The sequence below is a fragment of the Nicotiana tabacum genome, chromosome 4, assembly GCF_000715075.1.
Source record: "Nicotiana tabacum cultivar K326 chromosome 4, ASM71507v2, whole genome shotgun sequence".
NCBI classification, from domain to species: Eukaryota; Viridiplantae; Streptophyta; class Magnoliopsida; order Solanales; family Solanaceae; genus Nicotiana; species Nicotiana tabacum.
The window spans coordinates 98,044,304-98,069,840 of record NC_134083.1 but is presented as its reverse complement, the minus strand read 5'-3'; the positions used below and the strand labels follow the sequence as shown (position 1 = coordinate 98,069,840).

Genomic DNA, 25,537 nt, shown 5'->3' with positions numbered 1-25,537 from the left:
GCACGGACAACTCACGTGCTATAGTATCAATATCTCACAATCAGGCCCTCGGTCTCACTCAGTCATAAATCTCTCCAGTCTCTCGGGCTCTCAATAATCATGAAATCAGCCCAAACAACAATGATATGATGTATCAATAATAATAACAGAGACTGAGATAAAATGTGCAAGTAAAAACTGAGACTGAGTACATATAGCATTTAGCAGGCAATTCAACAAGTACGCGACCTCTGTGGGTCCCAACAGTACTATCACATAGCCTAAGCATGATTTCTAACATGATTTACAGTCAAATTTTATCAACACATAGAGAGCATATAGCTAACAACAAATTATTCAACTTTACAGTTTCCCGGGACGGACCAAGTCATAATCCCCTCGGTGCACGCCCACACGCCCGTCACCTAGCATGTGCGTCACCTCCAAAATAATCACATGATACAATAATCCGGGGTTTCATACCCTCAGGACCAGATTTAAAATTGTTACTTACCTCAACCCGTGTAATTCTTTATTCCGCTATGCCCTTGCCACGAGAATTGGTGTCTAAAAGTCTCGTATCTAGCCACAATTAATTCGATTCAGTCAATACGAATTATTGTAATTAATTCCATAAGGAAATATTAATTTCCAATAAAATCCGAAATTAACTCAAAAATAGTCTGTGGGACCCACGTATCGGAACCCGACAAAAGTTACAGAATATGAATGCCCATCCAACCACGAGTCCAACCATATAAATTTTACCAAAATCCGACACCAACTTGACCCTCAAATCTTCAATTAAAGTCTATGAAGATTTCTACCATTTTTAACCCAATCCTTACCCATTTGAACTTAACAATCTTTTCACAACCTTATTGGTATGTATACATAATACTCTTACACCCAAGAATCATACGATTAATCACCCATTTTTACTCCAAACCCGAAATTGAAGAATTGAGGAAAGAAATTCTTACCTCTTTGAAGCCCTAACAAGATCCTTGTGAAATCTTCAAACCTTGAACAAGAATTGATGGATAAATGACTGAGTCTTCACTTTCTCTCTCTAAAATGCTCTCACCTCTCTCTAAAATATCAGATGAAACCCTTCAAAATGACCCCAATAGTGTTTTATAAGAATGGGGTCGGGTTTATAAAATCAAAAAACTGAAGCCCCGGCACAGGTTCTGCGGTCACATATGCGACTGCATAATGGTTATGCGGACCGCATATCGGTCGCATAATCGGTGTCTAATACAAATATAAAGCATAAATTGAGTAGTAAATGGGGGAACGGGGATGTAATACTCAAAACAATCGGTCAGGTCGTTACACTTATATTTATGTATATGTTAAGAGTAGGTTAGCACAAATTAGCATAAGGAGTTTGGTCACTAATATTGGGGAAGTGGCCCAAATCGATAAGTCAATCATTGTTAAGGTAACAAATTTTTACAAAAACATTATTTAGGAGTACAATTTAGCAATTGCCTGCTATCCATCCTGGAAACATGAATGATGGTCGAAGGTGAGTAGGAGCTCCAACTTCAGATGATAGCACTTGTGCACTGCCCCGCCGTCACACCTATTAATTTTCCGCAATTCCAGCGACGACGAGGCTTACCCGAACTCAAATCTCGGATAGCCATCAGTGGGAAAACACTTGGAGCCTCACAGAAATCATGAGATGCCATCAAAAGGCACCTTTGGCAGAAAGTCAGCATACCAAGGGACAAGCAGCCGAAAGTGAGAGAGCATCTTTGATATTCTGGGCCATGGTTGACAGCAGGATCCCTCTAGGCTGCCTTTCCAGCTTTGCCATGCTGGAATGCACCATGCAACTTGCCAGCTTTGCGAGGCTGGAATGTACCAGGCTACTGGACAACCCTGCCAATCACCCCCTTTGTATAGCCATTTTGATTTCTATAAATAGTCATTAGGCTCATTCTTTGTAATAAACAAATAATTGATAATACAATAGAAAAGGGCACTTGCCTCCCAAATCTTGTGCTCTTTCTTTCATAACTTTCTTGCTTGTTTCGTGTGATTGCCATCACTTCAGCATAATTTGTGTTGTTCATTATTTAGGACTGAAGCTAAGTAGCAATCAAGCTAACTTCGCTGCCCTTATGGAACCCTCAGAAAAATAGTCATGTGACTATTGGTATCAGATCCTAGGTTCTCGCATGGCTAAGAACTCACATCGCACCGTAGAATAAATCGACGTTGAAGAGAATCCGGAATTACAAAGAGGCATGGGTCAAAAGTGCGACAAAGGTAGGGCCAGAAATGCATCTCCACTGCCTAATAGCAAGTTGTTACCCTACGAGGAACCTGAAACTTCCGAAACCAGAACTCTCGATGAGAGAGTAGTTATGGTAGAAACTGGTCTAATGGCCTTGAACCGTCGTATTGTCGCCGCCGAAAATAATATTTGTTCCCTTGAATCAGTTTCCCTTGATGGACTTGGCGAAATCCAAGGGAATATTCAGGAGCAAGACGAAGGGCTAACCAACCTTGAACTCAATCTCACTGAGGCTTTGTCTGCCCTGCAGACAGAAGTTGAGGCATTAAAACTGCGCCTAGAGGAGACCGCAGGAGCCAGCAGGCTTGGTCCCGTCACTGTCTGAGAATCTCGTATTGAGTCTCCTAAACCCAAAGACTTTCGGGGTGAAAGAAGCGCTCAAGACGTGGAAAACTTCTTATGGTAATCAGATGTTTATTTCGAACATATGGGCATAGCCAACGATGCTGCCAAGATCCGAACGGTAGCCATGTATTTGACTGAAACCGCCATACTTGGGTGGCGCAGGAAGAAGGCAGATATGGACAAAAGGAACATGCTCCATTGACACATGGAAGCAGTTCAAAAAGGAGCTAAAACGACAGTTTTACCCTCAAAACGTTGTGCACGAGGCTCGCCGACTGTTGAGGGAGCTTAGGCAAACATCCTCTATCCGTGAGTACGTGAAGGAGTTCACAAAACTCACCCTTCAGATCCCCAACTTGACCAGTGAGGATCTATTGTTCTATTTCTTGGATGGCTTGCAGAATTGGGCCAAATAAAAGTTGCAAAGGCGACAGATCGATATCGTCGATGATGCTATCGTAATAGCCGAATCATTGTCAGATTTCTGGACCGGGGCGTCTACAGAAAATAACAACCGGAGCCAAGCTGCTGCTGCTCCAAAGACGGACACCCACCAAGGTAAAGGCAAATTTGTTCCCAACCGGAACAACGAGAACAGAGGCAACCACAACCACTCTTCTCACTTCTGCAAGAATTATGATGAGAAGAGGAAATGAGGCGCTCAACAGGATGTTTGCTACCTTTGTGGAGACCCTTCTCATGTTGCTCGATCTTGCCCTACACTGAGCAAACTAGGAGCAATAGTCGCAGCCCACTAGCAGCAAGGAAAAATAGTTGCGCCAACTGGCAAGCAACCCGAAGAGCGTGGAGCACTGGCTGATGGTGCGAGACAAGGAAAGAACAAAGCAGTGGGCTTGTTCAATCATATGGCCTTATTCAACCACATGACCCGTGCCGCTATTGCTGCCAAACCGCCTCGTGTGAGGCCCCGTGAATCATTATTTGTCGATGCCAAGTTAAACAACAAAGACGTGCGCATCATGGTGGTCACAGGTGCGACACATAATTTCGTGATAGAGGAACGAGCTAGGGATCTTGGAATTGTCTTTGTATCCAGCAACACGCTGTTGAAGGCCGCCAATGCCCTTTCCAACTACCGTTCATGGCTTCGCTCCTAACGTGCACATTGCTTTAGGAGGCTGGCAGGGATTGACGGACTTCACCGTTGCCCCCATGGATGTCTTTGATATCATATTGGGGTTGGATTTCTGGTACGAGATCAACGCGCTTATCTATCCGCATCTCAACCAGCTTCATATAAGCGATACCGGAGGCTCGTGCATTGTGAAGCAAGTCCTTGGAGATAATAAGGACATGATGCCGGAAGAACTTTCCAAATAATTTCCACCACGAAGGGAAGTTGATCATCATATCGAGCTTGTTCTAGGGGCAAAGCCACTTGCCATGTCGCCTTATCACATGGCACCCCCAGAATTAGAGGAATTGAGGAAGAAACTCAAGGAGTTGCTAGAGGTTGACCACATCCGTCCATCCAAAGCACCTTACGGAACCCCTGTCTTATTTTAAAAGAAGAAGGAGGGTACCATGCGCTTATGTATTGATTATCGAGCCCTTAACAAGGTCACTGCAAAGAACAAGTACCCAATCCCTCTGATCACCAAGATGGACCTGAGAAAAGGCTACTATCAAGTGCGGATTGCCGACGGAGACGAGCCCAAAACAACTTGTGTTACACGCTATGGGGCTTTTGAGTGGTTGGTCATGCCATTTGGATTGACCAACGCTCCTGCAACATTCTGCATGTTGATGAAAAAATTATTCCATCCCTTTTTGGATAAGTTTGTTGTCATCTATTTGGATGACATTGTGGTTTACAGCAACAACATGGATGACCATGCAGAGCACCTTCGCAAGGTATTCAAGGTACTAAGGGAGAATGATATGTGTGTAAAACATGAAAAATACAGCTTCACACAGCCCATAGTACAGTTCCTCGGGCATACAATCAGTCATGGGGAAATCCGGATGGATAGGGACAAGGTAGAAGCTATCCAGAACTGGGAAGCTCCAACAAAGGTACCAGAACTTCGGTCCTTCCTAGGCTTAGTCAACTATTATCGAAGATTCATCTTCGGTTACTCGACTATTGCATCCCCACTCACCAACTTGCTGAAGAAGGACAGGGAGTGGAAATGGAGCGACATATGCCAGGAGGTATTTGAGAAACTCAAGGCAGCAATCACCAAGGAACCTGTATTGGCACTGCCTGATTTCTTTAAAGTTTTTTTAAGTTCAGACCGATGCGTCTGACTTTGCTATAGGGGTGTACTGATGCAAGAGGGTCATCCTATAGCCTTTGAGAGTCGAAAGCTAAACGACGCCGAGAGGCGTTACACTGTCCGAGAAAAGGAAATGACGGTTGTAGTCCACTGCCTAAGGACATAGTGTCAATACTTGTTGGGGGCTCATTTTGTTGTTAAGACAGAAAAGATCGCAACTAGCTACTTCCAGACCCAGAAGAAGCTGTCCGCCAAGCAGGCCTGTTGGCAAGATTTCCTGGCCGAGTTCGACTACACCCTGGAATACGAACCGGGGAAAGCTAACGTGGTAGCCGATGCTTTTAAGTCACAAAACAGTACTGGCAACCATTGTTAACTCAACAAGAAGTGGCATCATCAAGACCATCAAAGAGGGCATGCAACATGACCCCGTGGCAAAGCAACTTCTTGCCTTGGCCAGTCAAGGCAAGACTCAGAGATTTTAGGAAGAAGATGGTCTCCTATATACCACTGGTAAAAGAGTGTATGTACCTAAATGGGCAAATCTCAGGCGTACACTGCTGAAAGAGGGTCATGACACTGCCTGGGCAGGTCGTCAAGGGCAAAACGCACATTGGCTCTAATTGAGTCTTTTTATTACTGGCATCGGATGTGGGACAACATCGAGGTATATGTGCGCACCTGTCTAGTTTGTCAACAAGACAAGGTGGAATCCAAACTCCCTGGGGATTTACTTGAGTCGATGCCTGTTGCAGAGAATCCATGGGATAGCATCACCATGGACTTCATTACGTGTCTGCCAAATTCAGAAGGATTCGGCACCATTATGGTGGTTGTCGACAGATTCATCAAGTATGCAACCTTTTCGGCCACCACAACCGGTTACAAAGCTAAAGAGGCAACACGTATATTCTTGAGGGACGTCGTAAAACATTGGGGTACGCCGAAGCACATCATTAGCGATCGAGACCCTCGATTTACCGACGCATTCTGGAAGGAACTATTCAGCTTATTGGGAACTGAACTGCACTTCTCAACAAGTTTTCATTCGTAAACCGATGGACAGACGGAAAGGATTAATGCCTTTCTTGAGTGTTATCTGAGGCATTATGTCAGCGCCAATCAAAGAGACTGGGCTAAGCTACTTGATATAGCCCAATTCTCTTACAATTTGCAACGCAGCGAAGCGACCGGAAAGAGTCCCTTTGAGCTTGCAACTGGGCAACAGCCCAACACTCCTCAATCATTGCCCGTCAATTTCGGATTGAAGAATCCAGGCACTTATCATATGGCCAAAACTTGGGAGGAACAAGCCGACCTAGCAAGGTCGTATCTTAACAAAGCCGCCCGCAAAATGAAAAACTTTGCGGATCGGAAACATCGTCCAGTCAACTATAGGATTAGAGACAAGGTCATGGTGAAATTAATTCCACGGCAGTTCAAATCACTGCGAGGCATCAGTCATAGCCCGATTCGTCGATACGAAGGCCCGTTTGAGATCATTGCCAAGGTAGGTATAATCTCTTACTAACTGGACCTTCCGTGTTATCTGAAAATCTACCTTGTCTTCCATGCTAGCCAACTGAAACCATATTTCGAAGACATGTAAGATAAGGATCGGGCGCAGTCCAACCGAAGTTAGGTTTTTATTACTCCACCAGCAACAGACAAGCAAATGGAGGCCATCATAGATTATCAGTTGGTATGTGGAAAAGGATGGGGTAATTTGAGTGCACAATTCCTTGTTCACTGGAAAGGAACTTCGCCAGAGGAGGCATCATGGGAGAAGTACGAAGATTTGTGGCAGTTCAGGGAACAGGTCCACAATTATCTTCAATTGTGCGGCGCCGGGGTCGTCGCCATTTCAAGTGGGGGAGAGTGCACCGCCCCGCCATCACACCTATTAATTTTTCGCAATTCTAGCGATGGCGAGGCTTATCCGAGCTCAAATCTCGGACAACCATCAGTGGAAAAATACTTGGGGCCTCACAGAAATCATGAGATGCCATCAAAAGGCACCTTTGGCAGAAAGTCAGCAGACCAAGGGACAAGCAGCCGAAAGTGGGAGAGCATCTTTGACATTCTGGGCCATGGTTGACAGCAGGATCCCTCTAGGCTGCCTTTCCAACTTTGCCATGCTGGAATGCACCAGGCAGCTTGCCAGCTTTGCCAGGCTGGAATGTATCAGGCTGCTGGACAGCTTTGCCAGCCCTGCCAACCACCTCCTTTGTATAGCCATTTTGATTTCTATAAATAGTCATTAGGTTCATTCTTTGTAATCAGCAGATAATTGATAATACAACAGAAAATGGCACTTGCCTCCCAAATCTTGTTCTCTTTCTTTTCTAGCTTTCTTGCTTGTTTCGTGTGATTGCCATCGCTTCAGCATAATTTGTGTTATTCATTGTTTAGGACTGAAGCTAAGTAGCAGTGAAGCTAACTTCGTTGTCCTCACGAAACTCTCAGAAAAACGGTCCCGTGACAACTTGTCACAAAGCAAGAAGTGTTTACTACCTTATCTGAAACTAATGATTTAAGGGCCCGTGGGAATGATGATCTCAATGTTGTCTTCTACAAGAAGTCTTGACTTATATTTGGCACTGATGTAACTGAAATTATTTTGAATTTCTTTAGAACCAATAAGTTGTGTATGTGTCCATAAATTGCACTTCACTTACCCTAATCCCTTAAGTGTAGAATCCTTCTACAATCAAACAGTTTAGGCCTATTTCTTGTTGCAATATCCTCTGCAAAATTATCTCCAAAATCTTGGCAAAGAGACTATTATGTGCAATGGATGTACTAAATAGTAATCAATTAGCTTTTGTGCCTGACGGAGTCATCTCTGATAATATAATCCTAAGTCATGAACTTGTAAAGGGTAATAGAAGGAAAGGAGTGTCCCTCGTGTATATGTTAAAGGCGGATATGCAAAAAGTGTATGATTTAGTAGAATGGCCTTTTTTTAAAACTAAGAGCAGACTAGCCTCAATATTCCTACCATTTTGTACTAGGTGATGATATGTGTGAAAAATATATTTTACTCTATCATCATTAATGGTAAGCCTACCCCTCATTTTCTAGATAAGAAAGGATTAAGACAAGGGGATTCCTATCCTTTTTTCTTCTTTCCCTAGCCATGGAATACCTCAACAGAATGCTAAGATGCCTTATGTATGATTCAGATTTTAACTACCATGCTAAATGTGCTAAGCTGGGAATCATACAGTTGGGCTTTGTAAATGATCTCATATTGGTATGGTGTGACAACTTACTCACATAATTAGCAGAAAAAGCACTAATTATAGATATTGGCATGAGATAGCCAATAAATGTATATCATAATGATAATGTGTATATCAAAATGTATATCACAACTTTATTTTATTTTTTGTATATATCAAAATGTATATCACAACTTTATTTTCCTTCTTTGTATATTTAAAATATAAAATTATAAATGTAGTTGTCTATAATTTATTATTGTCTTTATATCCAAGTGTATAACACAAAACTAATTATATTTTTTGTATATCACAATGTATAACACATAATAAAACGTGTATAGCAAAATGTATATCACAAATTTATTATCCTTCTTTGTATATAATAAAATGTATATAAATTGCTTTCCTTCCTGTATATCTCAGTGTATAATATATAATTTCTTATGAATACACATATATATATATATATATATATATATATATATATATATATATATATATATATATATTAGGACCTCGAGGAATTGTATGCACATATTAATTTGTCGCTCTATATTAGAGATTCGCTCCTTTGTACGTGATGGGTAATACTACTGAGTAAACCAATCGTAGAGCCAATCCACTATTTTAATCTCATTTGGAATCCAATCCCGTAAAGCATAGCGAACCAGGAAGGGGGTTGGGGGAACAACGAACGAACGGAGGGGGAAAGCAACGAACAGGGCAGCAAACGGTGAGGAGAATAAATGATAAAATAGGATTTTTAGGATTTGGCTATATAATGCGAATTGTTTGGGGCTGTCATTGTCAAAACTTTATATAAGACTAAAAGAATTGCCAATTCCTATTATGTGTTGTCATGAGATGTCATTTTTTCGCTCTTATTATTTTGTAGAGATGATGTGATATCGGTGGAGCTACTTTATGATTAGTATTTCAGTAAATTTTCAATGGTTGTTAGGCTTATTGCAAAAAGTGATAAAAGCTTAATTTTCTGGTGGAGTGATTAATATTGTATAGAGATGATGAGATTATGAACGTTTTGGGCTTTATAAATGGTGATATACCTATAAATACTTAGTGGTCGTTTGGTAGGGTGCATAAGATAATGTTGAATACGGTGTATTAGTAATGTTGATATTAGTTATGCTGACATATTTCTTATCTATTGTTTAATTTGATGTATTAAAGTATTGCACAATTTCTAAAAGAATTGTTTGCTTACAAAAATACCCTCAAAACCAATCCATCACTTTATCTTTTTAAAAGAAACATATGTTGGGAAATGTTTTTATAAGAAAAAGTTTTAAAAAAATTATTTGATTTGTCTACCTATATTGTAGTATAGAACTAAATATTTATTTATAAAAAAAAAATATACTAAGTATTTATTTATTTACTAGGGATATAATTTTATTTCTCACTATTTGGATTATTTTAAACTTGCATTAATATAATAGTATATTTTAATCAAGCATAAATTGTAAAGGATAATTTTGTCTTTAACTAAGCTAATGCATATATTAAAACTCATTGCATTCTTAATACCATGAATTTATATGCATTAGTTATGTATAGGATAATACTAAATAAGGTGTATAACTAATACTTATATAACTAATACATAAATTCAAAAAATATACCAAACAAAATATAATTAATACACAAATCTATACATACATTATTTTATCTAATGCATCCTAACAAACGACGCCTTAGACGTACCACTTAGTACTAAGAGGTTGACAATTATGCAGTGGTACCTTGGTGGAGAAAATGATTGGAAAGATACGTCAAAACTTTTGTCCTGCTGGCAGGCTTCAACTGATAAAGACTCTACTTTTTTTAATTCAAACATACTGATCTCAAATAGTAGTATTTATCTTGCCCAAGAAGATATATAGTAAACCTTATAGAGGCAGCTTCCTACATTACCCAAAAAGGCTGTTAGCTTGGAATAAAGTGTGCAATCCAAAATCTGCAGGTAGTTTCAATGTTCTAGATATTCATACTTGAAATACATATATATATATATGGAAAAATAGAAATATCTGGGAAATTGAACCAAAACAGGCTACATAAATGTTGTTGAAGTCCAAAAAGGTAAAGAGGATGCTGGAGTGCAGTTTACTAATTTATGTCAGATGCCATCATTCTTTGTTAAATGGTTACATATGGAGTAACAAAAAAGTGGTTATTCATCTTTAATTTGGCTTTACAAGAAAGGCTTACCTTAGCACACTGGATAGATTGGCTCATTGGGTATTATTATTAACAATCAGAGATGCCACCCTACTATATATTGCTAATTACCAAAATTAATTATATTTTTCCATAAATTATATACATTCCGCGAAGGAGTCTCCTTCCAACTGTTTGTTACATCTTAAAATTCGGGATCAACGTGCATCCATAATATTTTCTGTTTTTTTTTTTAAAAAAAAAGAAAAGATACACACATATTACATAAAAATAAGGTCAAAAAGTAATTGAGTTGTTTAAGCAACTGAAATAGTTTTTTAACAACTGATTGAGTTACTTAAACAACTTGGATTGCTGCTTAAACAAATGATTGCTTTGTTTAAATAACTTTAATAGTTGTTTAAGTTATTTAAGCAATTTTAGTAGTTGTTTAAGCAAGCGAGTGAGTTAGATGAGCAACATAGGTAGGGTGAATATATAACTTAGTCGTGTGTATCGGTTAATACCAATTAAATGCTCTATTATTAAGGAATATTCAATTATCAATTTATCATTAATTGATAAATTTGTATATCAAAATATAATTAAGTGGTAATATATTTAATAGGAGTAAATAAGTTTATAATATAGGAGAGCTTAGATAAAATTCCAAAAAGAGTTTACATGCTAGGCTTGTACTATACAGCTGCCATTAGCTTCTTATTCTAGACGATCTCCCTTAACCTCGAGCTTTTGTACATGGGACATTGTTTATCCGAAAAACGGATAGAGTTAAATTTATACGTGGTATAACTTGGCACAAATCGGAAAGTAAGTAGAAATATATTGAGTATTGACTGTATAAAGAATAAAATACAAACCAAATTGAGTGAAAAATGATTTATGAACAAGTAAGACGAATCAATATACAAAACCCAAAAAGGGATAATCTCTATATGAATATCAGTATGTTTTTCTCTGTGAATAATATGAAAGTGTAAGAATGCCTTAATGTCCTCCCTTGTACAGAAATAATGGTTATCCCTCTTATAGTGGAGGTATCCTACTTTAGATATAATTAAAAATACATAGTGGGGATCCCATGATAGATTAGTTTTTCCCTAATTCCCGCCGAGATTCTCTCCCTTAGTGCGGCTGTAACGGCTCTTGTCTCTTGGCTCGATCTTGATCGGACTTGGTATTGGTCGATTTTCAGGTTTAGAGCTCGATATTGGCTCGAGCTCGATATTGACTCGGGGCCCGGAGTTGACTTTGGCTCAGTATTGATCGGTCTATGGCTCTTAAGCTCGATAACATCGTCTCACGTTCGATTTGGAATCGAGCTCGGTACTTAATCGGTCCCCGAAACTTTAGCTTGGTAACCTGGCTTCAGATCTCATTTTGATATTATGAAGACAACCTTCAATCCATTATGTTCCAATCTTGACTAATCATTCAAAGGTCGAAACCGATTTTGATCGTATATAGATAGTCCCCTCGTTTCCCAGAAAGAATGTGGCGAGAAACGACATAATTTTCCAACGGTATGACTAGATATATACTAACATTTGCATCGAGCCCGACCATGACGTACGTGATAGATGTCCCGTCAGTTCAGTTACCAAGGCATTAAATGCGTGTTAGACGATGGTCGGCCATCGTTGACATTGAACTGTCATTGCCAATCCTATAAATAACCCCTCTTTTTACAACTTTTTACTTTTATATCTCCAAATCTTCTTAGTTCCCTTTCGTGATTTGTTTACCGATATTGAGGATGCTGCCGACCCGAGTGACGCGTCAGGTCTTTTCTTCGAGGTTTAACGAACCCTGAATCAGGTAAGTCTCGATTCCCTTTATTGATGTCATATTTTTCCATTTTTTGCCTAACTTTTTCTCTTTTTCGTATAGGCTTTAGCTCTTCATCAAGAGGAGTTTTCCAAGTCTCGAACGGAACTAAGCCGGTTGTGAGGCCGACTTCCGAGGGATTTCGGAAGAGAGAAATGTCCTCAAACTTCTTAATGGGCATAAAGAGGAAGAGATCAAAGATCTCCGAGCCGAATTGTCCAAGACATACCAAGATCAGACCGACCTGACCGAGCAGGTAATGATTTTCTTAAAAACTCATGGGCTCGATTCGGGAATGGTGGATAATATTTCGATCTCACAGTTGCAGCAAAAGCTTGAGGTGATCGGGCTGCTTCGTGAGGAGGTCGATACGATAAGGGCAGAGACCTTGGGGTGGAAAAAAGGCATGGACCGCCTCGCTGCAGAAAAAGAGACTGCTCGAGCCAAATTATCATCGGCCGAAAGTCAATTTCAATGCATGAAGGAGAAGAGCTCAGTTCAAGCAAGAAAAATAAAGGAGCTCGAGGCTCAGTTGGCTTCCGAACTTTGTCAAGGCCAAATTTGAAGCTGAAAAGGCAAAGGCCGAGGCAGATGTATTCGTGGCCGTCTATCGGGCCAATGTTGAAGCCGCTCAAGTACAAGTAAAAAAGGCAGCCGGGACCACTCAAACTCGAGCATATTGGGTTGCTGGCCAATCTCGGAGGAAAACCCTAGAGGAGATCCATGCTCGAGGTTTCGATCTTACCGAAGAGATAAAAAAGGCTAAAGAGCATGAAGTCGATCGCGTAGCCTTGGCTTCCGATGATGATGATGATGAGGGGAGCAAGAGTGGGTCTGAGAGCGGGGAGGAGCCCGATGGAGAAGAGACTGCCCCCGGAGATAACCAGGAAACTTAGGGTTTTTTCCATTTTGATTTTTTTGTGTAGGGTCCTGATCGGACGTTGTATATACTCTTATATATCTTATATATATATAAAGATCTTTTCCTTTCCCGACTTGTCTCTGTTTTATTCTCTGCCTTGTGAAGATTTTGTTTCATTCATGCCTTATGAAAGTTTTCATAAGTTCGATGCCTTAGGCAATTTGATCGAACTCGGACCTTGTAGCCTTTATAACCAAGCGAACGTTTGCTAGAACTTGAATTAAAAATAGCCCTTAGGCTTAATAGTCGAGTGAGCGTTTGCTCAGACTCGAAGTAATGTAGTCCGTAGGCTTAGTAGTCGAGTGAGTGATTGCTCGAACTCGAAGTGATATAGCCCGTAGGCTTAGTAGTCGAGTGAGTGATTGCTCGAACTTGAAGTAAGGTTAGCCCTTAGGCTTAGTAGTCGAGTGAGAGTTTGCTTGAACTTGAAGTGATGTAGACCGTAGGCTTAATAGTCGAGTGAGTGTTTGCTAGAACTCGAAGTGATGTAGCCTGTAGGCTTAATAATCGAGTGAGTGATTGCTCGAAATCGAAGTAATAGTAGCCCTTAGGCTTACTGGTCGAGTGAGTGATTGCTCGAACTCGAAGTAATAGTAGCCCTTAGGCTTAACAGTCGAGTGAGTGCTTGCTCGAACTTGAAGTAAGAGTAGCCCTTAGGCTTAATGGTCGAGTGAGTGATTGCTCGAACTCGAAGTAATAGCATCCCTTAGGCTTAATAGTCGAGTGAGTGTTTATTTTGCTCGAACTCGAAGTAATGTAGCCTGTAGGTTTAATAGTCGAGTGAGTGATTGCTCGAACTCGAAGTAATGTAGCCCGTAGGCTTTATGGTCGAGTGAGTGCTTGCTCGAACTCGACGAGTAGCCCTTAGGATTAATAGTCGAGTGAGTGATTGCTCGAACTCGAAGTAATAGTAGCCCTTAGGCTTAATAGTCGAGTAAGTGTTTGCTCGAACTCAAAGTAATAGTATCCCTTAGGCTTAATAGTCGAGTGAGTGTTTGCTCGAACTCGAAGTAATAGTATCCCTTAGGCTTAACAGTAGAGTGAGTGCTTGCTCGAACTCAAAGTAAGAGTAGCCCTTAGGCTTAATGATCGAGTGAGTGATTGCTCGAACTCAAAGTAATAGTAGCCCTTAGGCTTAATAGTCGAGTAAGTGCTTGCTCGAACTCGAAGTAACGTAGCCCGTAGGCTTAATAGTTGAGTGAGTGATTGCTCGAACTCGAAGTAATGTAGCTCGTAGGCTTTATGGTCGAGTGAGTACTTGCTCGAACTCGACGAGTAGCCCTTAGGCTTAATAGTCAAATGTGTTTGCTCGAACTCGAAGTAAGAGTAGCCTTTAGGTTTTATGGTCAAGTGAGTGATTGCTCGAACTCGAAATAAGATTAGCCCTTAGGCTTAGTAGTCGAGTGAGAGTTTTGCTCGAACTCGAAGTGATGTAGCCCATAGGCCTTTTGGTCAAGTGAGAGCTTGCTTAAACTCGAAGTAATGTAGCCCGTAGGCTTAGTAGTTGAGTGAGTGATTGCTCGAACTCGAAGTAATGTAGCCCGTAGGCTTTTTGGTCGAGTGAGTGATTGCTCGAACTTGAAGTAATGTAGCCCATACGCTTTTTGGTCAAGTGAGTGATTGCTCGAACTCGAAGTAATGTAGCCCGTATGCTTAGTAGTCGAGTGAGTGATTGCTCGAACTCGAAGTAATGTAGCCCATAGGCTTAGTAGTAGTCGAGTGAGTGCTTGCTCGAACTCGAAGTAATGTAGCCCGTGGGCTTTTTGGTCAAGTGAGTGTTTACTCGAACTCGATATAATATAGCCCGTAGGCTTAGTAGTCGAGTGAGTGATTGCTCGAACTCGAAGTAATATAGCCCATAGGCTTTGTGGTGCTCAATCTCGTTGATTTTTAGGTTGGCAGTCCCCGATTTATGGGGTAACGGTCGGACCTTAAGCATGTTTGCATAATAGATCGCGAAATAGAGGAATTTTTCTAGGGTATAAGATATCGGTAAAGAAGAAATTTTTCTTTATAAGTCATTATACATGTGTTCATGTTTTGTGTCAGGGCTTGGGCTAGTTATATGGGCATGGCTCGTTTGACCATTTTGCCCTTATAATTTTTCCTGTTGAGACATTGTTTGTCATGAAGTAACTTCCTTTGCACCGAACTTGATAATCATCGTTGATATATTCAATGACAATGCCCCCTAGTATTCGAGGTTGATTGTAAGGAGGCCTCGGATACTGTTAAATTGTTCTAAGTTAGCATGACCAATGGTTGCCTCATTAAAAAACCTTGCCGAAAAACCCATTTGGGACAAAAATCAGTCTAAGGAAAAAAGAGTGCAACGCGTGCTTTCAGGCCTAAAGGCTTCGAGTTGAATAATCCATCCCTGTCTTTGATCGAACACCTGCAAGGGTTAGTTTCGAAATATAATTGAACATGGGAGGATCGTACCTTAGCAGTAGTATCGTTTTAGGTATGACACGTTCCAGTTGCCTGGTAGTTGATTGTCGTTTATCACACCGAGCTTGTAGGATTTCCACTATACGGCCGGTATCGGTCCCTGATCGGCCTTTGTTCTTGGTTGGTATTCCTTTTAATAATGGACCCAGAACCCAACTGGTTATCTTCGGCTCTTATTTTGGATTGATACCGATTGTGCACATCGGCCTAAGTAATAGCTGGGCACTCGATCAGGTTATGCTTCAGCCGCCGTGAAGCCATCGAGCTTCGTTCGTTTAGACCTTGAGTGAAAGCTTGAACAACCCAATCGTCTGTGACTGGTGGTGTATCCATTCGTTCCATTTGGAAACGAGATACGAATTCTCTTAGCATCTCGTTATCCTTTTGCCTTACCTTGAATAGGTACGACTTCCTGGTCTCGACCTCTATGGCCCCAACATGTGCTTTTACGAAAGAATCTGCAAGCATAGCAAAAGAATCGATTGAGTTAGACGGTAAATTATGATACCATATCATTGCTCCCTTTGACAGGGTTTCACCGAATTTTTTCAATAATACAGATTCGATCTCATCGTCCTCTAGATCGTTCCCTTTGATGGCACATGTGTAAGAGGTAACATGTTCGTTGGGATCGGTCGTTCCATTATATTTAGGAATCTCAGACATGCGAAACTTCTTTGGGATCGGTTTAGGAGCCGCGCTCGGGGGTAAAGGCTTTTGTACGATTTTTTTGGAATCTAAGCCCTTCAATATTGGTGGTTCTCCCGGGATCTGATCAATCCTGGAATTATATGTTTCCATTTTTTTTTCGTTTGCCTCGATCCTCCTTTCTCCTGACTCTATTCGTTTTGTCAGTTCTTCGAGCATCTTAACAATTTTGGGATTAGTCCCCGATTCTCGCTCATTTGACCTTAATATAGTTGGTCCCATTTTGTGGGTGACTTCTTTGGGTGGACTAGGCTCGAGTTTGGTCGGTGCCTGGGTTTGGCTCTGTGACTGGGCTATTTCTACTTGTTGAGCTTGCAACATCTCGAAAATCACACGCAAGCTGATTCAGTTTTCCTCAGCATTTTGGGTATTTTGAGCTGCAAACCGAGTTCCATCATGAATGCTATTTTCAGGGTCGGAACGTTGGTTCGCCTCGATGGCCGCATGTGAATTAACGTCAATTGGCTCTTCGTCCCGAGCTCCAACGGGATCGACAAATGGCCTTCCACCCCCGAGGGTTAAGTCGTTGTTCTTATCTTGAAGGCCAATTTCGTTATCGATAGGTAGGACCATTAATTGAGGATTAATTTTTCAACCTGAAATCAAAGATACTTCCAAGAGCAAGTATAAAAATGATGTGTTTTGCAAAGATTCGTACCAATTAATCACTGTTATCCTTAGCCCCACGGTGGGCGCCAAACTGTTTACCCGAAAAACGGATAGAGTTGAATTTATACGTGGTTCTAAGGATACGTGGTATAACTTGGCACAAATCAGAAAGTAAGTAGAAATATATTGAATATTGACTGTATAAAGAATGAAATACAAACCAAACTGAGTGAAAAACGATTTATGAACAAGCAAGACGAATTAATATACAAAACCCAAAAAAGGATAATCTTTATATGAATATCAATATGTTTTTTTGTGTGAATAATATGAAAGTGTAAGAATACCTTAATGTCCTCCTTGTACAGAAATAATGGTTATCCCTCTTATAGTGGAGGTATCCTATTTTAGATATAATTAAAAATATATAGTAGGGATCCCATAATAGATTAACTTTTTCCTAATTCCTGCCGAGATTCTCTCCCTTAGTACGGTTGTAACGGCTCTTATTTCTTGGCTCGATCTTGATCGGACTTGGTATTGGTCGATTTCCAGGTTTAGAGCTCGATATTGGATCGAACTCGATATTGACTCGGGGCTCGGTGTTGACTTTGGCTCGGTATTGGTCGGTTTATGGCTCTTAAGCTCGATAACACCGCCTTACATCATAGTTCGATTTGGAATCGAGCTCGGTATTGACTTCGAGCTCAGTAATTAATCGGTCCCCGAAACTTGAGCTTGGCAACCTGGCTTCAGATCTCATTTTGATATTATGAAGACGACATTTGGTCCATTATAGTCCAATCCTAACTAATCATTCGAAGGTCGAAACCGGTTTTGACCGTATACAGACACTACGAGCAATTTAGCTTCTGGTTTTAAGTGGTGAACCTCTTTAGCGACTGAATTTTTTTGATGTCCTCACTATCCATGAGATATTGCGTAAATATTCTAAATATATACTCAATTCAGTAAAGAAGAAATACAACCTTTCTCACATTTTACATTGACTCGGGGAGTCGACTAATTTTTTTCCTTTCACAAAATTTTTACATTTTAAACTTTTACAAATTTTAGTAATACTGTAAATCTAAAAATTAGAGTAATAATTTTTTGGAATTTAAATTAAAACTAGATAATAGGATGTAGCGTATGAATTAAGAAAAGTAAAAAGGAAAAAAAAGGGTGAGAATATATTGAACAATAGAATAGGTAAAAATAGCACGGGCTAGCCAGTTTTCGAACTGGTCATTCAAAAATAGCCAGTGTTTGCAAAGTCATTGAAAAATAGCTACTATTTTATTGCAACACGGAAAGTTCCAGCATAATATACTGGAGATCGGTGCATCTGTGTATGAACTTCCAACATATTATGCTGGACCGGTATATTATACTGGAACTCCAGTGAACTTCTAGTTCCACTATATTAGGCTGGAACTCCAGTATATTATGATAGAGTTCCAGTATACTTATGCTGGAACTTCAGTATAATATGCTGGAGTTCCAGTATACTTATGCGGGAATTTCAGTTTATTGTGTTGGAGTATTTTTTGGATTTTGAATAGTGTTTTCGTTCAAATTTATCTTTATATGAAAAGTGGCTAAATTTCGATTACTTTCGAAATTGTGGCTACTTTTGAATGACACTTGTAAATAGGACTATTTTTTAATTTCTCGGGCTGCTTTCTTAAAACAAAGACTGGGCCTTTGAAGTATGAAATATGAATCAAGGGCTTTTACAATAGCAATAGCTTCTCCATTTCTTTTCTTCTTATTGTTCTTCTCGTCTTCCTCTGTTTCTGTTTGTTAAGTCTCCACAATGCTCTCTCGTTTCATCTCCAAATCGTCACACCTCCGACTCTTAACCCTGCTTCCTTCCAAAACCCACTTCTTAAACCCTAAACCCATTTCCCCTATACCCTCTTTTCCCATTCCCAAGCCATATTTCTTCCCCAACAACTCCCATTTCTTCTCCACAGGTAACAACAACAATGGAAAAGATTCAGAGCCATCATCTTCTGATTTGTGGAAACTTTCTTCTGAAACTGATCAATCACTGTTCAATGAAGACATAGAAAGTGTTGAGGGTATAGAAACGCAGGTTCTTGATGATGGGTCTTGGGCTAAACAAGAACAAGAAGAGAGTGGTGATGTGTTTAAAGAAAATAAGGGTGTTGGTGGAAGTGGGGAGGATGAGATTTGGGCAACCGCTGAAGGGTATAATAAAGCTTGGACTTTTGATGTGGAAGGTGAAGGAGAGAAAGTGTTTGAAGTTGGAGAAGAAGAGGTTAAAGTAGAAACTGAAATGAAGGGTTTTGAAGAGGAGGGCAAAGTTGAGAATGCAGAGGAGAAAAAGCTTCTTGAATTGGAAGAGAAAGCTCTTACTGAGGTTCTTAAAGGTAATTCTTTTTTTAGTAGCTTGTTTCAAATTGTTTTTTCCTTGAAAAAATGGAAAAGATTTGTGCTTTATGGTTTGGTTGTAAGGTCTTATGTCTAATATCATTTGTTCTGTAGCATATGACTAGCCTAAATTGTCATGCTCTCTGAAGGTAATTTTAGCTTCTTTCAGATGCTTTTCCTTGAGAAGGCGTAAACTTGTTCAGCGGTACTCTTATGGTTTGGTTGTAAAGTTTTGTGTTTATTTTGATTTGTTTGCATTAGGTGGCATCTTTAATTGAGTAGCATATGACTAGGCTAAATTGTCATGCTTCTGAAGTATAGGATTTGGGATAAGGTAGGAGATTAGCTAGAAAACTCTTAGTCGTCCATGGGTGCAAATTGCTGTCTGGCATTTTCAAGGATCGAGAGTGTTACCTAAGCAGGCTATAGACTTATTGGTGTTCAACATAATTTTTTATTGAATTATCCCTTATGTTTTACCAGACTTAAGGTACATTCTTAAATAGTCATGCTAACAGGAAACATCTTTAACTTTAAAACTTGACAAGATTAGCCCAAACCAAATGTCACTCAATGTATTGCTGGCTTGATTATATTTCCTGTCCTAATGTGAGTTTTAGTCGCATAATCCAGTGAGTTTGATCCAATTTCCTTTTGATTTGGATAACTTTTGATCCATGTGTGTTTTAATGTTCAGAAAGTCTAATATTTCTTGAGGCATGTTACAACCTTTTTAGCTACTTACTGATTACAGGTTAGTCTGTGTTAACTTGATAATAAAAATTTAACTCCAGCAAGTACATTTAATTTCTGTGGGTTAGAGATTTTGAGAAAGAATATCAGGTTGCGGGGAGGTCAGGGATGGGTAGTGGTTCATGCTCTCCTACTAGTTATGCGAACTGGATAATGCACCTCTTTTATCTGATTTCCTGCAATTATTCCTTAATCCTGTTCTGGGAGTTTTTTTAACGAGGTGCCTTTCGTTCCAGGTCCTAATCGTGCATTTGGTGATCTAATAGCGGCATCTGGAATCACAGATGAAATGCTAGACAGTTTGATTGCTTTGAGAGACCTGGATGACATTAAAGGGCTTCCTCCTTTAAGAGAAATCGAAGATATGCGTTATGAAAAGAATACTAGGAAATCAAGCAGAGCTGACATAGAGCGCCAAAAACAGGAGGAAGTAGCCAAGGCGCGAGTCAAACAAGTAGATGAAAAGGGAAGGGCTTATGGGACAGGAAGAAGGAAGTGTAGTATAGCCCGTGTTTGGGTTGAACCAGGTGCGGGTAAATTTACGGTGAATGACAAAGAGTTTGATGTATACTTCCCAATGCTTGATCACCGGGCTGTTCTCCTTCGACCTTTTACTGAAACTAAGACATTGGGCATGTGGGACGTGAGATGTACGGTAAAAGGAGGGGGTGTGTCAGGTAAGCAGCAGTAAGCATGCTAATGAGTTGCAATCATCGGTACCTTTTACCAATAATTTCTTTTTTCCCTCTGATCTGATACAGTAGCTGCCAATTTATCTGTAAGAACATGACATCTTTCTCATTCCCTTTAAGAATTTTGCTGCTTGTATGTCTTGCTGGGTGCATTCTGGAACAACAATCAAACAAGGAGATGTGATAGGAAGTTTTGGAAAATGCATAGTTTTGACAACTGCATTGAAACCACCTGTTTTTACGTGGGAGTTGGAGCCCATATTTTTTATTGGCATAAATTTCAGTATACTATTTAGGGAAAATTTAGGAAATTAAAAAGTACGCTCTGAACAGAAATATCTTCGACTATAGCACAAATTATGTTTAATGTTCTTTTTAGCATGTCGTTTCTAAGTCCTATCTTTCTAAAAGCTGCTTTGATATATATCCTGAGTTGCAATGGAATGGTTGGTTGGTTGTTTTACTTTTATTTATTGCTAGGATGGTTGAAAGTTGAAACCTTATACAGCACATCTCAAAAAATTTTTGTGTTTGGCCATAAGCTAAAAGTTAGTTTGGGAAGAAGGGAAGCTCAGGGGAAGGAAGGGGAAAGTAGAAGGGTAATAGTGGACTGGAGAAGTAAAAATAAATTTATCTTCCAACTTTTGTCTATGGAAGACGTGGGGTCAAGAATTGTTACTTTTTAATGTGCTATATTTGTTTTCCTTTTCTCCTTTGTAAACCAAACAAGAGAGAAAAAAAATCTTTGCCATAAAAAAAGAAATGAAAAAATGACAAGACAGAGAATCTTGGGTCTCTGTTCCTTTCTCTTTCTCTTTCTTCCCTTCTTTCCAATGACGATTTATTTTTTAGACTGGTTCTCTCAATAGGCTTAAGGAGACGTGATACTTGTTTGCATTAAAGAAGTGTATGACTACATTTAGGTGGACCAGATTGAAGAAGGGAGAGAAAGGTTTTGTTTTGGTGTTGGATTTAGAGGGAATTGGAATAGGATTTTGCCTCATATATTCGTGAGGAAGTGATCTTCTCCATATTGATAAGGCTTTTTGGTATGTTATCTCCAAAAAAACAAAGGTAAAGCTATTTGATACCATAAAAAGTGCTATTGTTACTTTTTATATTGAACCTCCATTTATGATGATGAGAAAAAGTTTAAAACAAAGTAATTGTGGCACTTTTATTTCTATCAAAAATTGAGGGACCAACAATGGAGCATTAATGCGTCAATCCTTAACTCGATGAGCTTAATCAATTCAGATCATAGTCAGTGACCTGAATTCCTCAATTCTTTCTGCTGAAGAGCTGTCCCTTGACTTAATCCTTCCCAATTTGCTCTTCCTTTGCTGAGTTCTTTAAGATAGACCGTGAATGTGTTCGTTTATTCTTTAATCTCTCTCTATGCCAAGTGAAGTGCTTATCAGATACCATTCTTTGGTAGTCCTAGTTCGTGTAATTGTGTTATACTTCTAGTATAAACTATAAAGATAGTGTGTTGACTATGGGTTTGCTGCACTTCTTTGTCTTTGCATTGAAACCTGCATAATGTATCTGGTGAATTCTGTCTGTCAATATTAAATTACATAAGCTTTGTTTTCACTAGTCAAGCTTTACATTCTAAACTCATACTGTTTCCTTGTGATGTAAAATTGTAATGGATCTTAGTAATCAAGCTGTCTAGTAACTTTTTTTGAGTATTTTATTGTCAGTAAATGCCTAGTTTATAGGTATATGAAAACTTCACAGATAGGTTTTCCTTTCTAGTTTCTAGAGACTCCATTCAGTCATCTACACAAGAGGGGGTATCGTGTGCCCTCCTTTAAGCTGTTGAAAGACTTGATTGTATTAAGTATTACGAAGACTTCTAGTTTTGCGGATGCTGATTATCGCTTGCTCTCATATTGATCAAATATATTTCAGAGAGAAGTTTAGCAGGAACCACAAGTTGATCTTCTGCATTCTGTGATTGGGTTTAAGTCTATCTTTGCCTTTGTGATTTTACCATGCTCCCTCCTCCGTCAGTCCAAAAAGAAAAAAAGAAAATAACGGGGAGGGGGGAGGGGAAGAAAAAGGGAAAAAAGAACTGGATTACTATATATTTCCAGTGTTAGGTAGGGGCTGGTGCTTTTTTTCTTCTCTCCATGTGTGTGAAGTGGTGTTCCTTATTTTATCATTCAGTTGATGTATTTTAAGCCCTCAGCTAGTTGTCTTAAATTGCTCTACACGTGGTTTTGGATAACTAATATGCTCAAATCAGGACAAGTTGGTGCGATTCAGCTAGGCATCAGCAGGGCATTGCAGAGTTGGGACCCAGAGTTGCGGCCTCCCCTCAGAGAAGGTAATACTTGCTACATGGAGTTTCTCACCTAAATACTTGCTATATGTTTAGTTTGGACGATGTAAAGGTTGGTTATATGTTGTAACCCACTTAGTTATTTTTATGTTGTAACGCCACTTAGTTGTAATTGAGCTCACACTTATATTGCATCACGAGCCTATGTGAATTGGGTTTTTATGAACGGAGCTGCTTATCCTTGTCTTTGCAGGTGGCTACTTGACAAGAGACTCGAGAGTTGTGGAGAGGAAAAAGCCTGGTAAAGCAAAAGCAAGAAAGAGCTTCCAATGGGTCAAGCGTTGAACTGTTATGGTGCTAACACTAGGATGTCAAAGGATTTGGTATCAATCACACAATTTTCTATTTGGAGCCATTGTTTACTTATGGCACTGAGTATACAAAATTTGTCCCCCAGAATATTCTGAGTTTTAGGATGCTTTGTCTATTTTTGATGTTAGAGAGTTGCTTTCTCACACACATTTGTAACATAATTAGCTTGATATAACTATATTTTGTATCCAAGAGGAAGAGGATAGATAAGCAATGTTTTTGAGAGTTTTAATAATGCAGATTGCCTTTGAAGTGCTCCAAATCGTGCTAACTATCCTCTTGAGCTACCCTTCTGCTGCAAAAATGAGCTTTTATGCGGACGATCTTGAGGTTTTGAATCTCTAGTCGACCAAGCTAGCTTGAGATTGAGGCGTTGTTCGTGTAGTTATAATATAATTATAAACCCACGACCCGCGTACACCTGTTGAGGATAGTCTCATTTTGTTTTCCTATCATGAGAACTTCTATCAATATCGTTTCTCTTTTTATTTTTTAACTTAGTGGGTGAATTTTAATAATAGTCATGGTAATGAGAAATCCCACTTGTTGGCCTGTTGGATTGGTCAAAAGAAACAGATAAGTTGAATTACATTTTCGGTTGGGAATGTCAGGGAATCAGCCTAAGAAAGGTATTTGTTTGGTCTATTGGCAGAATGCTATCTCCAATTTCCTCTATGTTTGATGGAGACATAGGTTCCCTCCCACTGATCCTCATCCTCCTTCCAATTAAGTCTATTCTAAGGTCTCCTGCTTCCGGAGGAGGGGAGGTAGAGGAATTAATCGACCAACTTGAGCATATTCATAATATAGTTAATACCCTAAAACCCTCTTAAACTATCATATTTTTGTCAGTTTTTTATTTAAACTATTATGTGTCCCTAAAAACCCCCAGAACTATATTGCCATTCATATTAAAAACCCCTCATTGCTGATCTGTGTAAATACTCGCTTGAGATTGCGTGACAGCTGAAAAAACCCATCAAAATGGCCTACCTGACAGAAAATAATGGCTAATTAGCTTAACCCTCTTTCAAATTTATTTTTTAAATAAATATTCTCCTTATTTCAGTTAAATGCATCTTTCTTCCTCATTGTTTTCACCATTCTTCCTTATTTTTTCACCTTTCTTCTTTATATTTCACCTTCTTCATTTTTTAACCCTTTTTCTTCAGTTCTCCATACGAGTTTCCTCTAAAAAAATTTCTCCCTCTTTTATTTCCTCTGAAATGATTTATTCTCTTTCTTGTTTTAGTTTTTTCTCATGTCTTACACATATTGTTAAAAGAATACCAATTTAGATCTTCTTATTAAACTCAACACCTTATAGAGAATAAAATTGAATCTCTTGAACCTTCTTTATGTAATATGGAATTAAAGAATGTAATTGATGGCCAATTAATTTTTTATTTGCGAAATTTTATTTTGTGTAATCTTTTTTAAGTAATATAATATGACTTTTAAGAAATGCAACACTATATGCCTTTATTTATATTTTTACTGTGCTACAAAGTGAATATAAATAAGGACTTATCAATTGGAGTCTAGCATAAAGCACAATCGCAATTAAACCTAAAATTAATACAGTACATTAGATATTATTTTGGCCAAAACTCCTAGAATTAATCAATCATTCGAGAGTAATATATCATGAGTAAACTATATAAAAAACTTTGTACAAACCATAAGTTATATAATTAGACTGACGTACCTTTAAAAGTCCAACATGAGATTTTAATATATAGGAAAATATAGCTCAGAGGGATTTTGGGGACACCGGATAGTTTAAATAAGTAACTGACAAAAAAGTGACAGTTTAGGCGGGTTTTAGGCAGAGTTAAATAGCCACGTGTAGTGTTACATGGCACGTTGTTTAGACAATTAGGTGCGAGTACTGGACGCACCTCTAAGAATGCAATGCGGGGGCTTTAATATGAAGGGCAATATAGTTTAGGGTTTTTTGATGACACCAAATAATTTAAATAAGAAACTAACAAAAATATAATAGTTTAAGGGGATTTTAGGGTATTAACTCTTCGTAATATGCTTTGATTATCTGAAATGAACATCCAAGAGCTCGCTTTCTTCGGTGTCTCAATCTGTCATTTGATCAAATAACAAAGGTACTTGGGTCTAGCGAAGGGGAAGTTTATTGTATATAACCGGTAAATTATATATCAAATTGTAGTTAAGTTAAATTTTTTTGATTGGA

General features: G+C 39.1%; 1 protein-coding gene across 2 annotated transcripts; it reads left to right on the top strand.

The window, feature by feature from the left end:
- The first annotated feature begins 18,548 nt into the window (after positions 1-18,548).
- LOC107790845 (small ribosomal subunit protein uS9m) lies at positions 18,549-23,590 on the top strand. Of its 2 annotated transcripts, none has more exons than XM_016612807.2 (4): positions 18,549-19,220; positions 20,211-20,651; positions 22,921-23,001; positions 23,210-23,590. In XM_016612807.2, the coding sequence occupies exons 1-4, from the start codon at positions 18,641-18,643 to the stop codon at positions 23,299-23,301; spliced, it is 1,194 nt and encodes a 397-aa protein (XP_016468293.1). In that variant the 5' UTR covers positions 18,549-18,640; the 3' UTR covers positions 23,302-23,590. The 2 variants fall into 2 exon arrangements, 1 of the variants encoding a protein (XP_016468293.1); XR_012708860.1 differs by having other exon boundaries at positions 18,555-19,220; positions 20,211-20,752; positions 23,210-23,282.
- The last annotated feature ends 1,947 nt before the right edge of the window (positions 23,591-25,537 follow it).

What these genes read in the sequence shown, in the direction of transcription:
- LOC107790845 (XM_016612807.2), top strand. Translation starts at nt 18,641, where the DNA reads ATGCTCTCTCGTTTCATCTCCAAATCGTCACACCTCCGACTCTTAACC. An exon ending in AAAAGGAGGGGGTGTGTCAG is followed by an intron (nt 20,652 to 22,920) that starts GTAAGCAGCAGT and finishes TGCTCAAATCAG; the next exon opens with GACAAGTTGGTGCGATTCAG. An exon ending in GCGGCCTCCCCTCAGAGAAG is followed by an intron (nt 23,002 to 23,209) that starts GTAATACTTGCT and finishes TTGTCTTTGCAG; the next exon opens with GTGGCTACTTGACAAGAGAC.